Genomic DNA, 15,626 nt, shown 5'->3' on the forward strand with positions numbered 1-15,626 from the left:
ATTCCAGAAGATTCCTGTGGCATTGGTGAGCCAAAGAACTAATTTTACAACATTTTGTCTGGTGAAATTTCCGGATTAAACTCTTGTTAAAGTGCATGTTTTAGGCCCACAAATTAGTCAAAACTCCCCGGAGGTTGCTTTGTGTAAAAAGATAACCAAAAACATCAAGCCCTAAAATCTATATTTTTGCACTTTTATAACCTTGCACTTTATTTACAGTATATTACACTTTTTTGTATTGATAAGTTATTTTTGTATTGATAAGTTATTTTTTTTTTTTGTTGTACATTTTAAAACAGAGCACTATTTTTTTGGTTATATCTAAAATTGTGTGTATCTGTGAAGCAGCGACTAACTTTGGTACATATTTATCCATAGGCGACACTTGAAAAGCCTTTAAAAAAGGTCCTCCTGTGTAGAGTTAACCATGTATGACGGCCATAGAATTTTTGCTCTCGCTCCAGGATGCGTGACAATGCCTTGTGTGTAACACAATCATTGCTTTTGTACGTAGGCACACCTGAAGAGTTTCTTATGTACATGTACTTGGGGGAGGGGGCTTTAAAATGTTTCTTTGGGTGGTGTTACTTTACTTTTTTTTTTTACTTAACTTTATTGCCATCACATTGAGGGCTAAAAATCTGTGCTGCTGCCAATAAGCCTTACATCGGTGGCAGCAAGTGGGTTAAAGGCACAGTCCTTTTTTGCCCTCATAACTAATAAATGCACCCACATTGATAAAATAAGATTACACATATTGAATGATTGCATTGAAGCTTGCATAGCACTGCAACTGCATAGTGCACTGCGGGTGCAATTTTGTGGTTTACATACCGCATTACACCCTAAATATGGGTTGTAACATGACACATGGTCACAATGGTGGACTTTGCTTTCAAACGTTTAATGAATAAAAGGGAAAATCTCCATATTTCTTACTGATTTGTTCTGTGGATGTACTCTTTCCCCACCTTTTGATCATTACTCTAGTCAAACGGGAGAGTGGAGGCAGAAAGAAGCAAATCCCCACCTCTACCAAGATAGTCATCTCTACAAAGACAGCGCAGAAAGGTGCAAACGTCAGAATTATCGTCCTTCTGCTTACGTTGCCATCTTGACTCCCAACTGCATCAGTGATATTCCAATTGGCAAAGTAGTCAAAGGATAAAGCAAATAAGGGCCTCAGAACTTGCAAACAAAACAATGGCAACAACCATATTTCAAATTCTAAATTGTTCACTTTAAATGCAAATCATTTAGCAGAATTCTTTTAACATTTCACTTGACAATTGAATTGAAAATTAGTCTTTGGCTTTTTCAGTAAAATAACTCACAATGACGATAAAAAGTAAAGTATAATAATGCTTTACACTGCCAATGAGTAGAGGGTAGCTGAATGGCAAATGCATGAAACCTGAATTACACTGAACAGTAGTAACTTGATTATCCAATATCCTCCGCTAATACATTGTTCTTTTGTGACATGTACATGACGCAGAGTGCGTTATACTATACACAGAGTAATAGAATGTTTAATCATATTTGCCACGCAAAGGCCAACATTTGCTTTCATAAGAAACACTTGGAAATTAGTGCTAGTGAAATAAGGCAAATGATAAAACTATTTTGCAGCTGGATACAGTTAGAGTAGCTTATAAAATATATTTAAATGAGATGATAGAAATATATAAAAAAGATTTCCATTCTCACTCTGACTTGGATCCATCTGATTAAAGTGAAACACGATAAACTAGTTTTCCAAGCAGCATTTTCTAAATCTGTGCTTGCACAGGCAAGCACAGACCTGTAACCACCAAGATTAAATATAGCTTAGTTTTCCATTGTATAAAAAGTATGTATGTATAGTAGATATGGAGAATGAAGCCCATTTGAAACTTCATTTGGTGCATGTCCCCAAAATTCTCTAATATTGGCATCCAGAACAAATTATTTCAGTTAACGTTGATTAAATTGGTATTAAAAATGGCAACACAAAAATAAACACACAGCTTTGTACAGTGAAACAGGTTTACGATTTACATACAAATGATAGACATGATAATCTAGTGAATCTCTTCTTCCAGCTCTCGGTTTTTCAGTCCTGCGTTACTTCTTACATCATCAAACGAGTAACATGCAATTATCTTCCCGTTCTTGAACACTGTGTGGAGAAGATCCTGTTAAAAAAAAAAAAAAAAAAAAATCAGTGTTAATAGGACATCCTTCATACAACAAAAACTTGGCAGTTCAGCACAATTTTAACTACACAGATTTCATGAACAAAGGGCCAGACTACCCATATATTGGGTGTAGTCTTCGTACACAAAGATGTTCAAGGCTTATTTGTATCTGTTCATTCAATAAATCATAGTATGTGGATTGCTGCAGCCACAGATGGTTAAAGGCCAAGCATAGTCCACTCTGGACAAAAGTCGGACGATCGGTCGGCCGATAATCGTTGCGTGTGTACGAGGCATTAGTCTTGACTAAAATGGGACTAAAACTAAAATGTGGCATTTCAGTTATCTTTAGTCGAAAATTTGCAGTACATTTTAGTCGACAAATCGAATGGATTTAGTTAAATTGTAATGCATTTTAAGAATTTATCTAGAATTTCCAACTTCATTACATACTCCTGGAGTTAAAAAAAATAAAAAAATCATGTTATGTTGATGTTATTTATGGTATTAACCAATTCAGCCCCGGAAAGATTTGGCTGATCAAGGACCAGGCCCTATTTTGCGATTTGGCACTGCGTGAATTTAACAGACAATTGCGTGGTCGTGCGAGGCTGTACCCAAATGAAATTGACGTCCTTTTTTTCTCCACAAACAGCTTTCTTTTCGTGGTATTTGATCACCTGTGAGATTTTTATTTTTTGCGCTATAAAACAAAAAAAAAAGGAGCGACAATTTTGAAAAAATTATATTTTCACATTTTATATGAAATTCTCAAAAATGTAAAAATCAAAATTTAACATTTTAGGCCAATTTCTTTTCTGCTACATATTTTTGTTAAAAAAAAAAAAAAAAAAAAAAAACCACAATAAGCGTATTTTCATTGGTTTGCGCAAAAGTTATTGCATTTACTAACTACGGGAAAGATTTGTAATTTTTATTGTTTTTTTTTTTTAAACTAGTAATGGCGGCAATCTGAGATTTTTTTTTGCGGGACTGAGACATTGCGGTGGACAGATCGGACCCCTGACTGACATTTGACACTTTTGGGGGTACCAGTGACATTATTACAGTAATCAGTGCTATATATATGCACTGTTACTGTAAAAATGACACTGGCAGGGAAGGGGTTAACTATTGGTGATCAAGGGGTTAAGTGTGTCCCTAGGGGTGTGATTCTAACTGTTAGGGGGCGTGGCTAGTGACGTAACCAGAGACATGTGATCCTATATAGCAGGATCGCATAGCCTCTGTGCCTACTTCAGTGAGACTGACAGACGGCTGTGTTTACATCAGCCGTCTTTCTACCTCTCTTGCGGGAGATAGCGAGTGGCCGCGGCGCCTCGGAAAAGGAGGAACCTGACCCTTTAGTGAATAAGCCTGAACAGTCTAGCTGATCCATCTGGATATGGTCGCAGCAGACGCAGGCAATCCTTTATGAGGTCCCTCAGTAAGGACAAAAAGAGCATCCATTTTCTGAAAGACTCAGTGGCCGCCAGTTAAACCCTGATCGCCCAAACCACATCCAAAGAATGCAAGGCAATTTCCTTGGGATGCTTGGGCCAAAGTGAAGGCAGCACAATGTCTTCATTCAAATGAAAATCAGAAACCACCTTCGGAAGAAAAAGGCTGATTAGGTTGGGAGTACCACCTTATCTTTATGGACTGCCAAAAATGTGAGCGGCAGGACAACGCTGCCAATGCAGACACTCTGTTGGCAGAAGTGATAGCCATTAAAAAGGCAACCTTCTGAGACAATGAAAGCAGAGAAATCTCCGAATGTTCTTAAAAGGAGGCTTTTGAAGAAATGACAATACCAAATTCAGATCCCACGGAGGTAGCGGGGGCCATCTCGTGGGAGCCATATGGCGCACTCCCTGTATGAAAGTGCGAATTAAGGCATGCTTAGCTAACGGGCGGACATATATAGCCAAAGCACTTGGCCTTTGATAGTGCCTAAAGCCAACCGCTGTTCAACCCCTTTTTGCAGAAAGGCCAAAACCCTAGCTACTGAAAACAAGTGAGGGTGCACCTTCAATGATCCACACCATGAAATGTATGATTTCCACATATGATAGATCTTTCTGGAAGTCAATTTTCTGGCCTTCAATAGTGTAGGAATCACAGAGTCAGTAAGACCTCATCTCTCAACATATGGCTTTCAACAGCCAAGCTGTTAAAGCCAATGACTAAAGCAGGATGGAAGATCGGCCCTTGAGACAGCAGATCCTCCCTGAGGGGGGGGGGGGAGTCTCCAAGGAGCATCGTCGACCAACCTTACCAGGTCTGTGTACCAAGAACTGCGAGGCCAGTCTGGTGCCACCAGAACGACTGGAATCCCTTCCACCTCTATCCTGGGAGGGAACTGGGAAGGAAAGGCATAAATCAGCCAATACCTAGACAATGTTCTTTACCCTTTTAAATTCGTTAAATCAGCCAATACCGACCCCAAGGAGCCACCAGTGCATCTGTGGCGTCAGGCCAGGAGGATCCCGAGACCTGGCTACGAACCTCAGAACCTTCCTGTTGAAACGAGAAGCAAACAGATTGACCCCGGAGTCCCCCACCAGACACACAGGAGATGAAAGACCTCTGGATGTAGGGACCATTCCCCTCGATCCAACACCTGATGACTCAGGTAATCCGCTTGCCAGTTCTCTACAACTTGGATGTGTACAGCAGAGAGGGATGGAACAAACTTTCCCACCCAAGCCAGAATCTCAGCCACCTCCCTGGCTGCTAAGACACTCTTGGTGCCCCCCTGATTGATGCAAGCCACAGCCGTGGCATTGTCCGATTGAATCCAAACCGGACAATCTCGCAAACAAGTCGTCCATTGGCTCAGACAAAGCTTTATTGCTCTGAGCTCCAAAAATTGATCGGTAGTTTTGGCTCTTCCACTGTCCAGGTTCCCTGGGCACAGAGCTTTCCCAGCACCCTGCACTAGCCCGACATCCGTGGTCACCACTGTCCAAAACAGCGGCAGGAAAGACTTGCCCGGGCATAGTGCTGGTGACTGAAGCCACCACAATAGAGCAGACTGTGTTGTGGCTCAGCTGAATCAAATTGTCCAAGGACTTCGGATCCTTGTTCCAATAGACAAGAATCTCCCTTTGTTAAGGTCTCATGTTGAACTGAGCAAATGGAATCACCTTGAAGGTTGATACCATCAGACCCAAAGCCCGCATGCAAATCCGAAAGGGAACAGTTTGTTTGCCAACAGCAACCAAATCTCCCCCTGCAACTTCTGCAGCTTGGCCAGGGGTAGAAAGACCCTCTCCAAAGCTCAATCCAGAGTCAGGCCCAGCTATCCAAAGTCCAGTATCAATGAAGGTATCAGGGCGGATTTCTTGAAATTGTTATTTCCACCCGAAATCTTGCAGGGTTCTGACAGTGATCAACAGATCGCCCAACAGGGCTGAATGAGAGTCTACTCTCAATAGGAGATTGTCCAGATACTCCAGTACCACAATCCCTGTTGGTGCAGCAATGTCAACACTGGGGCCAGTACCTTGGTAAAAACCCTGGGGGCGGAGGCGAGACCAAAGGGTAACGCCACGAGTTGATAATGCTCCTCTGCTACGGCAAAGCGAATAAACCACTAATGCCCAGCGTAGATAGGGGATGTGTAGATATGCGTCCTTGAGATCTATGGAGGCTAAGAAGTCTCCCTGGTGTAGGGACTCCATTACCTTGCGGATAGATTCCATCCGAAAAATCCAGGATTGGATGCACCTTGCCCTCTTTTCTGGGCACAGTAAACAGGTTTGAATAAAACCCTCAAAAGCTTTCCTGAGAGCAGGGTTCATACACATTTTTACCAATAAAATTCCATGACTTCACGTAAATATTCATGACCTAAAGTTTCATGAAATGTCTATGTAAACATGTTAAATAAGAAGAAAATCCATGTCACACCCAGCATATTTTTACTAAAATAAATGACAAGCTTTGTAGTGAACAGTACCTCTGCAGTTAGGGTTTTGTTTCTGGATACAGCGCGACTCAAAATGGTCCCTTGTTTTACAGTGGATGAGATGGAAGCACCGCTGCCGCAGCTGGGGGCCGGTTTCACTTCAGGCGCACGGGTGAAAAAGCCAGTGATCGGATTGTAAGCTGTCGAACACGCAGCAGCAGACTGGTGTGTTGCACCTTTAGCATGGCTAGACAGCGCTGCCTCTCCCATGTTTGAAATGTCAAACGTTTTATGACACACTGTATATTTAGCACGTTCCGGGTCCTGATCTTTCGCCAGCCACCTCTCATACTTTTCATCATAAAGCCATACATTTTAAAGCTGCATTTCCCTGGCATTGCTACTAACTTTAGCTGAAACTGTGTTACCCCCATAAAGTTAACTTGTAATTTGACCAATATACTGTAACTGGAGAAAAGATTAATGGCCGCTCCTGCTTGGGGATAAAACTTCAGTTCAGGCAGTCATGATGAAGCTGCAGCCAGACTGGTATGGATGGCACAGTCAGATGCACCAAATGTGGCGCTTACTCTTTAGGCCCAAGCCACAGTCATGGAGGTGCAGGTGGACTGGTATGGATGGCACAGATGCACAAATGCGGCGCTTACTCTGGTCTATACTCAGGGGTCAAGTCCTGGGGAAAAAAGTGTGGGGCTGTGGACATGATACAGGAGGTGGTCAAAGGCTGCGGACATGATACAGGAGATGGTCAAAGGCTGCGGACATGGTACAAGAGATGGTCAGAGACTGCGGACATGGTACAAGAGATGGTCAGAGACTGCGGACATGGTACAAGAGATGGTCAGAGACTGCGGACATGGTACAAGAGATGGTCAGAGACTGCGGACATGGTACAAGAGATGGTCAGAGACTGCGGACATGGTACAAGAGATGGTCAGAGACTGCGGACATGATACAAGAGATGGTCAGAGACTGCAGACATGATACAAGAGATGGTCAGAGACTGCAGACATGATACAAGAGATGGTCAGAGACTGCGGACATGATACAAGAGCACAGGGGAGGGGAAGCAGAGAGCACAGGGGAGGGGGAAGCAGAGAGCACAGGGGAGGGGGAAGCAGAGAGCACAGGGGAGGGGGAAGCAGAGAGCACAGGGGAGGGGGAAGCAGAGAGCACAGGGGAGGGGGAAGCAGAGAGCACAGGGGAGGGGGAAGCAGAGAGCACAGGGGAGGGGGAAGCAGAGAGCACAGGGGAGGGGGAAGCAGAGAGCACAGGGGAGGGGGAAGCAGAGAGCACAGGGGAGGGGGAAGCAGAGAGCACAGGGGAGGGGGAAGCAGAGAGCACAGGGGAGGGGGAAGCAGAGAGCACAGGGGAGGGGGAAGCAGAGAGCACAGGGGAGGGGGAAGCAGAGAGCACAGGGGAGGGGAAGCAGAGAGCACAGGGGAGGGGAAGCAGAGAGCACAGGGGAGGGGAAGCAGAGAGCACAGGGGAGGGGAAGCAGAGAGCACAGGGGAGGGGAAGCAGAGAGCACAGGGGAGGGGAAGCAGAGAGCACTGGGGAAGCAGAGAGCACTGGGGAAGCAGACAGCACTGGGGAAGCAGACAGCACTGGAGGAGCAGAATGGCACGGAGGGGGGGGGGGGGGGACTGGAGAGACTTAAGGGGGGTTTGGAAAGCATTGCAGGGGGGTTGGAAGGCACTGGGGGGGGGAAGCAGGGAAAACCAGGGGGGTGGAGAGCACAGGGGGAGGGAACTGAAGAACACTGTCTGGGGGGGAACTGGACATCACTGAGAGGAGAGACAGGGAGCACCGGGGGGTGGAGAGCACTGGGGGAGCCAGAGAGCATGGGGGGCGGGAAATGAAAAGCACTGTGGGTAGCTGAAGAGCACCGGGGGGGGGGGGGGCGCTAAAGAACACGGGGGGGGGGGGGCTAAAGAGCACTGAGGGGGCGGTTAATAGCACTGAGGGGTGGGGGTTAAAGAGCATGGGGGGGGCTAAAGAGCACTGAGGGGGGCCAGCAAAGGAAGTTGTATAGTAGGGGTATGGGGCAGCTGCATATAGATGAATTGAACTTTCCATATTCCTCCTGCAGCCGCTGAGGAGGAGGAGTAACAAGCATTCAGCGACAACAGGAGGAATATAGAAAGTTCAATTCATCTCTATGCAGCTGCCCCATCCCTCTCCTATCCAGCACACAAAACAAGGCTGCTCAGACACTCTCACTGACCTTCTTCCTGCCGCTGCAGCTGCCTTCTTCACAAGGAGATGCGGGCGGCCCGGCGGAAACCGGCCTAATACCCCCCAGTGCGGCAGCGATGCGGGCGGCCCAGCGGACACCGGCCTGAAACCCCCCAGTGCGGCGATACGGGCGGCCCGGCGGACACCGGCCTGACACCCCCCCAGTGCGGCGATGCGGGAGGCCCGGCTGACACCCCCCAGTGCGCCTCCCCCCCCCCCCGCTGGTACGCCCCTGGGAGCGGGGACAGTAAGGGCACTATTTCTTGGTTTCAGGTTTAAGCGGATCAATCCGCCGCAGAGTTCCTAACCTGTCACGGTCTGTTCATATTGAAGAGGCCAGTGACCAGGCTTCAGCTGTGCAGCGCGCTGCAGCCGATTAATCCGCCTAAACCCGAAACAGAGAAAATAGTCCACTTACTGTCCCCCGCTCCCACAGAATACAGGGGGCCCGGAGACATTTTCTAAAATTAAATAGTTGCACAAATTCCATGACTTTTCCAAAACTTAGTGGGGTTTACTCATTTTCCATAACTTTTCCAGGCCTGGAAAGTGTCATGTCAAAATCCCATGACTTTTCCAGGATTTTCATGACCGTATGAACCCTGTGAGAGGGAACTGGCACAATCACCCTTTGTGCAAGCAGATCTTGTACCGCCTCTCGTAGATCCCTTAACCGTCTGAAGATAGATGAAGATTGGACGGGAAGAACCTGTCCGAAGGTTGAGACCGGAATTCGATCTTTTACCCTGATTGGATCAGTTTGTGAACCCATTTGTACTGAATCAAGGCAGTCCATGGTTCTGGAAAGAAGCAAAGATGTCCCCCCCCCCCCCCCACGAGCGGGTGAGGGCGCCCCTTCATGCAGACGAGGATTTGTCTGCAGAACCAGACTGGCCGGTCTTTGATTTACCTGACCATGGCTTCTTGGAACCCCCAGAAGACCTGAACGGCTTTTTTTTCTTGCGACCCGGAGGTACGAAAAAGCCGTCTATGAGCAGTGAAGGAACATCTAGGACGTGGCGCCTTGCCCTTAGAGGATTGAGGGACACTCTTCCCACCCGTAAGACCTTTGATCAGTTCATCCAGAGAGGACCCAAACAACCTCTCCCGTAAAGGGAAGATCAGTCAAGGCCTTCTTGGAAGCCTGGTCTGCCGACCAGCTTTTTACCACACTACGAGTCTAATGGCAATCCCCACTGCAGACACCCTGGCTACAAGGGGGGCCGCATCCAAGGACACACAAAGCGAGCCCAGAACTCCTCCCCAGCCTGACAGGCTGGCATCCGTGGTGAGTATCGTCAACAGCAGAGGCCAGAAGGTCTGGCCCTGCGTCAAGGGCAGCGACCGGAGCCACCACAAGAGATCCGACCGTACTTGGCGACTCAGAGAAATCCTCCTGTCCAAGGACTGAGGCGTTCTGTCCACCTGGCCAGGATCTACGCTTGCTCCGAGTTCTGGTGTGAAATTGAGCAAACGGGACGGCTTTGAAGGCCGAAACCATCTGACCCAGAGACCGCATGCAGGTCTGCAAAGAGGAGAGATAGTTGTCCCTGAGGGCCCTGATCTCGTCCCGCAGGGTCCAGAGTTTGTCCTCTGGAATAAAAAACTCCTGCCTGAGCAGAGTCCAGGACCATTCCCAGGTACTGAAGACGAGCTGAAGGAGTCAGTGCCGACTTCTGAAAATTGATGGTCCAGCCGAACTCCTGGAGCGTTTGAACCGTCACGGCCAGATCGCTCGTCAAAGTCACACAAGAGCTCGACCTTAACAAAAGGTCGTCCAGGTAACCGAGGACCGCAATGCCCTTTAAACGCAGCAAAGCTAGAACAGGAGCCAACACCTTGGTGAAAACCCTGGGAGCCGAAGCGAGACCGAAAGGCAACGCCACTAACTGGTAGTGCTCCCTAGCCACTGCGAAGCGGAGATATCCCTGATGACCCTCGTATATAGGGATGTGCAGATACGCATCCTTCAAATCGATGGAGGCCAGGAAGTCCCCGGGACTCAATGACTCCACCACCGACTGGATGGATTCCATCTTGAACTTTTGTACCCATACAAAGCAGTTCAGAGATTTCAGGTGCAGAATCGGACGCACCTTGCCCTCCTTTCTGGGCACCGTGAACAGGTTGGAGTAAAACCCACGAAACCTGTCTTGTGAAGGAACGGGTACAATGACTCCTTGGGCAAGCAGATCGTGCACCGACCCCATGAGATCCCTGAGACGATCGGGAGTCAGCTGGAGATTGGACGGGAAGAACCTGTCTGCGGGGCGAGATCGAAACTATCTTGTACCCTGAACGAATCCGCTCATGAACCCACCTGTCCTGAATACTGGACAACCAGGGTTCCTGAAAGCAACGCAGACGTCCCCTCACCCCAACGGGTGAGGGCGTCCCTTCAGGAAGAGGTGGACTGGGCCGCCAATCCAGACTGACCGGTCTTAGGCTTACCTGACCATGGCTTCTTGTGGCCACTGGAAGCGTTTACCCTTATCCTGAACCCCGAAGGCACGAAAGGAACTACGCTGAGTTTTGAAGGAAGGCCCCTGCCGCAAGCGGGAGGACTTACCCTTAGTGACCTGGGGCAACAGAGTACTCTTACCTCCTGTGAGCCCCTTAATCAACTCATCCAGAGTATCCCCAAAAAAGACAACTCCCCACATAGGGAACATCAGACACCGTCTTTTTGGAAGCTCGGTCAGCCGACCAGCTTTTTAACCAGGTAATGCGGCAGATTGCGACCCTGACCGTGGACAATCGGGCGCCTAACGGTGCCTCGTCACACAGGTACATCCCAGTCTGGGTGATCTGATCCACCATGTCAAGGACAGTCGGAGAGGCCGACTCCACCACCAGGGTGCTCCGAAACACCTTGGACCATGCCGTGAGAGGCCATCACCGGTTGTAGCAGGGAACCCGCCACCAGGTAAATGTGGCGGGAAACCACCTCCACGCGCCCATCAGCCGGATCCCTGAACACCGGGGAATCCTCCACTGGCATCAAGGTGGATTTATTTAGCCTAGTCACAGTGTGATCCACTTTAGGGGACACCGTTCAACGTTTGTCCACGGCCTCCAAAAAGGGATAGCGGTGGGAAAAACGCTTAGGCACCACCAGCATATGTTTAATGCGCCGCCACTGGTCATTCATAATTTCGTGAAATTCCTCAGGGCAGGGAAAAAATCGGACCTGACTAATAGGGCCTGCGGAACCCGAACGCAGCCCGCTTACTTGACTGAGATGGCTCATCGTCAAGATTGTGGTTTCTTTTATGGCCCTAATGTGAGCATCCACCGTGGCGCGTTCCCACGCTACAGAGGAGGAAGATTCCTCCTCCCCCTCAGAAGCAGAGGACCGGGACCCCTCAGGAGTGACCGTCAGTGGCAACCAATTCGGGCTCAGAATCTGTGGACGGAGGGCACAGGCTGTTTTTTGGAAGAGTGTTCCGACATCAGCAGATCCACCTCGGACACTAAAGTCGCAAGAGCAGCAGATGAGGCCATGGAAGAGGGATCAGGGGTATCTGAAGCCCCCACCAGGTCTGCAGGGAATTTGTTGTCCCGGGAGTCCATTTTTGCCATATAAATGAAAAGGGACGCTAAATCGGTGGTCCCCCCCCCACACAGCCTGCACTAACTGATAAGAGCCCCTGACAATAGCCACAAGAAAAAAATCATTTTTTCAGAAAAATGGCTTAGGCACAGGTAAAAATCCCCCAGGCTGTCAGTACTTGCCACCATCGCTGCTCTCTAAGATGTGTGAAGAAATGACATTATGCCTCTAGAGGCCCAGCCCTCGAGCCACAGAAAAAGGTGCCTATAAAAACTATGTAAAAAGACACTGGGAAGATGGTAGCTTGCCCTTAATAGGCATGTGCCCTCATCCAAGATGGCGCCGGATTGGGATTTAGAGCAGTATCATAAAATGGCTGCAGCCCATACACAGAGCTTAGTGACCTGCCCACACCTAAAATGGCGGCCGCTCTAAACGGTGCCAAAAAGAGCACATACAAGCATTCTGGCTACCACAGGGGACCCCAGTGAGACCCCCTCAGAGCTATGGAGCACCCCCCCAAGTACCCCCCATACAGCGCCCTCAGCAGGGGCAGGAAGGGAGGGAATTAACCCCAAGCCGGCCAGAAGGGGGATTCCTACAGAGACCACCAGCCCTGCTATCCTCAAAGAGTGGGCCCACAAACCCCCCAAAAGTCTCCAGGGACAATGGGGTATCAGTACTCACCAGTGCAGGGAAGCAGGCACCGTTCTGATACGGGAGACCTCTCACCCCAAGCATCAGCCAAGTAGGAACAGCATTACTCACCAAACCACGGTATACAAGGTGGGCACCATTCCGAACAGACCACCTCCCACCCGGGGTGGGGATGCTGCCAGCCAGGGTGCACGGGCGTTAAGGTCATGTCCCAGCAAGACAGTCCACTCACAGGCTCAACCCCATCCATCGGGGCTCTCTGGTGAGGCCTAGTGCTGGATTATAACCTGCTCACGCTCGCTGGCCAGGCTGGGAGACCTTAAGGATCTAGATTATCCAGTCCAAAACCAAGCTGGCTGTTGCTAGTAGTTCTCCAGGATCTCTAAACTAGTAAATAAAAATTACTAGGTCCTACTCCTAAACTAGGCAGAAGCAAACTAAGGGCTGTAGCAGAGTGTGTGGGGTTATGCCTACAGGGACAGCCTCATAGGCATGGTAAAGCCTTTTCCTGCCTAGTGTCCTATTCCTGATGGGAGGAGCATAACCCAATAGTCTAAGAAGATATGGAGCTGGGTCTCTCAATGAACGATAGAGAAAATTTGCTTTATTTGAATCGATTATGACCATTACCACTTCTCTGGTTATCACTTTATGCACATACTGGATGGAACATACCACAACGAGGATGAGACTCTTATAGGCTCAAATATTTGTAATCTACTTACTGGGCCATATTCCTCTAGATCCCCCTTTCCTTCTTCAAGGGTCACAAATGAATTTGCAGTTTTGTGAAGAGATAAGCGCCCTTTCTTTGATCTTTTGTTTGGGTCTGCCACAGGATCTTTAAATACATTAACCTAACAGAAAAAAAAAAAAAAAAAAAAAAAAGGAAAACATTTTCATTGCACCCAATTTTTTTTCAGAAACATTCAGTCAAAGGCAGCAAAAACTAGATGTAATAGAGGTTATGCGGGTTAAGTGTTAAAGTGTCAAAATCATATACACATACCCCAAGGCCATTGGTCACCACATAGCTACATTTAAATGAGCAATTTAACAAGTCTCTGGTAAGTTTCTGCAGCAGGGCCCCTCCAGATCCAAATGCAATATTCTCAATGCTCCACTTATGTTGCTTCATGCCTTCTACAATCTAAAGAGGAGAAAAAGAAACCTTTATTATAAAACCAAGTCTTCACAGATACCTCGACTCAAGGCGGTAAGTGGTCTTTCAGGACAAGAGGGATATAGATCTTCTGTGTCCTAACACTTACAGAAAGTTGTTCAGCACAAAAAGAAAACTACCGTATTTATTATCATATAACACGCACCTTCACTTTAAGAGGGAAGTTTTAGGAAAAAAAACATTTTAAATATTTAAAAACAGTACACTGCCCATTTCATTAAACAGCCCCCCTATACATTGCACAGTTCCCCCCATGCACACTACATACCTCCTTTTATTACAAAGACCCCTTTACATTGCACAGCCCCGCTGCACTCCCAGGAGACCCTCAGTCTCCTGGGACAGCCCTGACAGCGTACTCTAAAGTAAAAACAAAATCACTGCCAGTCCCTTTCCATAGATACTTCCTACAATGTGTCACTGTTATTGTAAACCGTTGCCTCTAAATACCTCAGTAGCTACGTTCTTTCATGGCCGGTCATGTGACTGCTCTTGACGTTTAATGGCCGGTCATGTGATCGCTCTCCTCCACCAAATCTGAAGCTACACTCAGAGGAGGAGGACCGGGAGGAGGAGAGCAGTCAGCAAGAACGAAGCTAACAAGGTATTTAGAGGCAGCGTTTTTCAATGACAGTGATATAATGTAGTAAGGATCTATAAAAGGGCTGGCAGTGATTTTTTTCTTAACTGCAAAGTATAACACGCACCCACTGTTTACACTATATTTTCAGGGGAAAAAAAGTGCGTGTTATACGCCGATAAATACGGTATATTCCTACTGCCGCCTTAAATTATTTTTTTTTCTGAAGCCTGAAATAGTGATTTTCTACATTGATATGCTGGAGTTGCCGTAGAGCAAGTTGCTCATCTAGAGTGGTGTATGGATATTTCTTTGGATCAAGAAACATCCAGTGTGGCTGCATTGAAAGGGGATAATTCAGAAATTTTCAGCATGAATTGAACAGACTACTGTCTGTATCTAGAATGAAAACGGATTTAGGCAAAAACTCCCAATTTTATTTAACCCCTTAAGGACCAAGTCCATTTCTAACATTTGTTGTTTACAAGTTAAAAACAGTATTGTTTGCTAGAAAATTACACACACACACACACACACACACACACATATACATATACATACACATACATACATACATACATACATACATATACACACACACGTATGGATTTTGGACTTCCTGTAAAATCCATTTCTCTGATGTTCATTGATGGACACAGCTCCTAATCTTAACCATTGGGTTATGCTGTCCCCTACAGGAGTAGGACACTAGGTAGAAAAAAAAAAAAAAAGTCTGGCTATGTCTATGGGCAGTCCCAGGAGGTATACTCCCTCTCTCTGCTATAGGTACTCAGTATTGTTACAAGCAGTGTCAGGAGAATTACAACTCCACAGAGGGGTGGGTGCTGTGCCTGTTAATGAACATCAGAGAAATGAATTTTACCGCAAGTCAAAAATCCCCATTTTCTCTTTTGTTCATTTACAGCTCCTGATCTTTAATTTGGGACGTCCAAAAGCAGTGTTAAAACATGAGGGGTGGTAACAGCGAAAAATAAATCCCCAAGGCCAACTATAGCCAACTAGGTGAACAGGAGCTTAACCAAAATAACTGGAGCTCGTCTGAAAAAACAAAACACCCTCAAAGAAGACCAGGTCCTCTAAACAGCAGCCTGCAAACCCTTGCAAATGAAGCATCCACAGATGCCAACACAGCCACCTTATAGAACTTTGTTAAAGTGTCCACGACCAGGTGGCCACTTTGCAAACCTGCGTAACTGATGCCTGACGGAAGGCCCAGGAGGCATTGAGCGCCCAAGTAGAGAGTGTGCCTTGGCAGGGAACCTGACCCATAATGGAATAGG

At 47.2% G+C, this 15,626-nt stretch overlaps 1 protein-coding gene across 1 annotated transcript in view; it reads right to left on the minus strand.

The window, feature by feature from the left end:
* Positions 1–1,519: 1,519 nt before the first annotated feature.
* The window catches only part of NAMPT (nicotinamide phosphoribosyltransferase), a 139,387-nt gene continuing 125,280 nt past the window's right edge, over positions 1,520–15,626 (minus strand). Inside the window, exons 9-11 of the mRNA XM_082255986.1 lie at positions 13,572–13,712; positions 13,288–13,419; positions 1,520–2,177 (exon numbers count right to left, since the gene is read on the minus strand). Of these exons, the coding sequence (XP_082112112.1) occupies positions 2,064–2,177; positions 13,288–13,419; positions 13,572–13,712 (387 nt within the window). The 3' untranslated portion in view covers positions 1,520–2,063. The remainder of the gene's footprint in view (positions 2,178–13,287; positions 13,420–13,571; positions 13,713–15,626) is intronic.

This window comes from Pelophylax lessonae (genome assembly GCF_965119305.1).
Source record: "Pelophylax lessonae genome assembly, chromosome: 4".
In the NCBI taxonomy this organism is placed as follows: domain Eukaryota; kingdom Metazoa; phylum Chordata; class Amphibia; order Anura; family Ranidae; genus Pelophylax; species Pelophylax lessonae.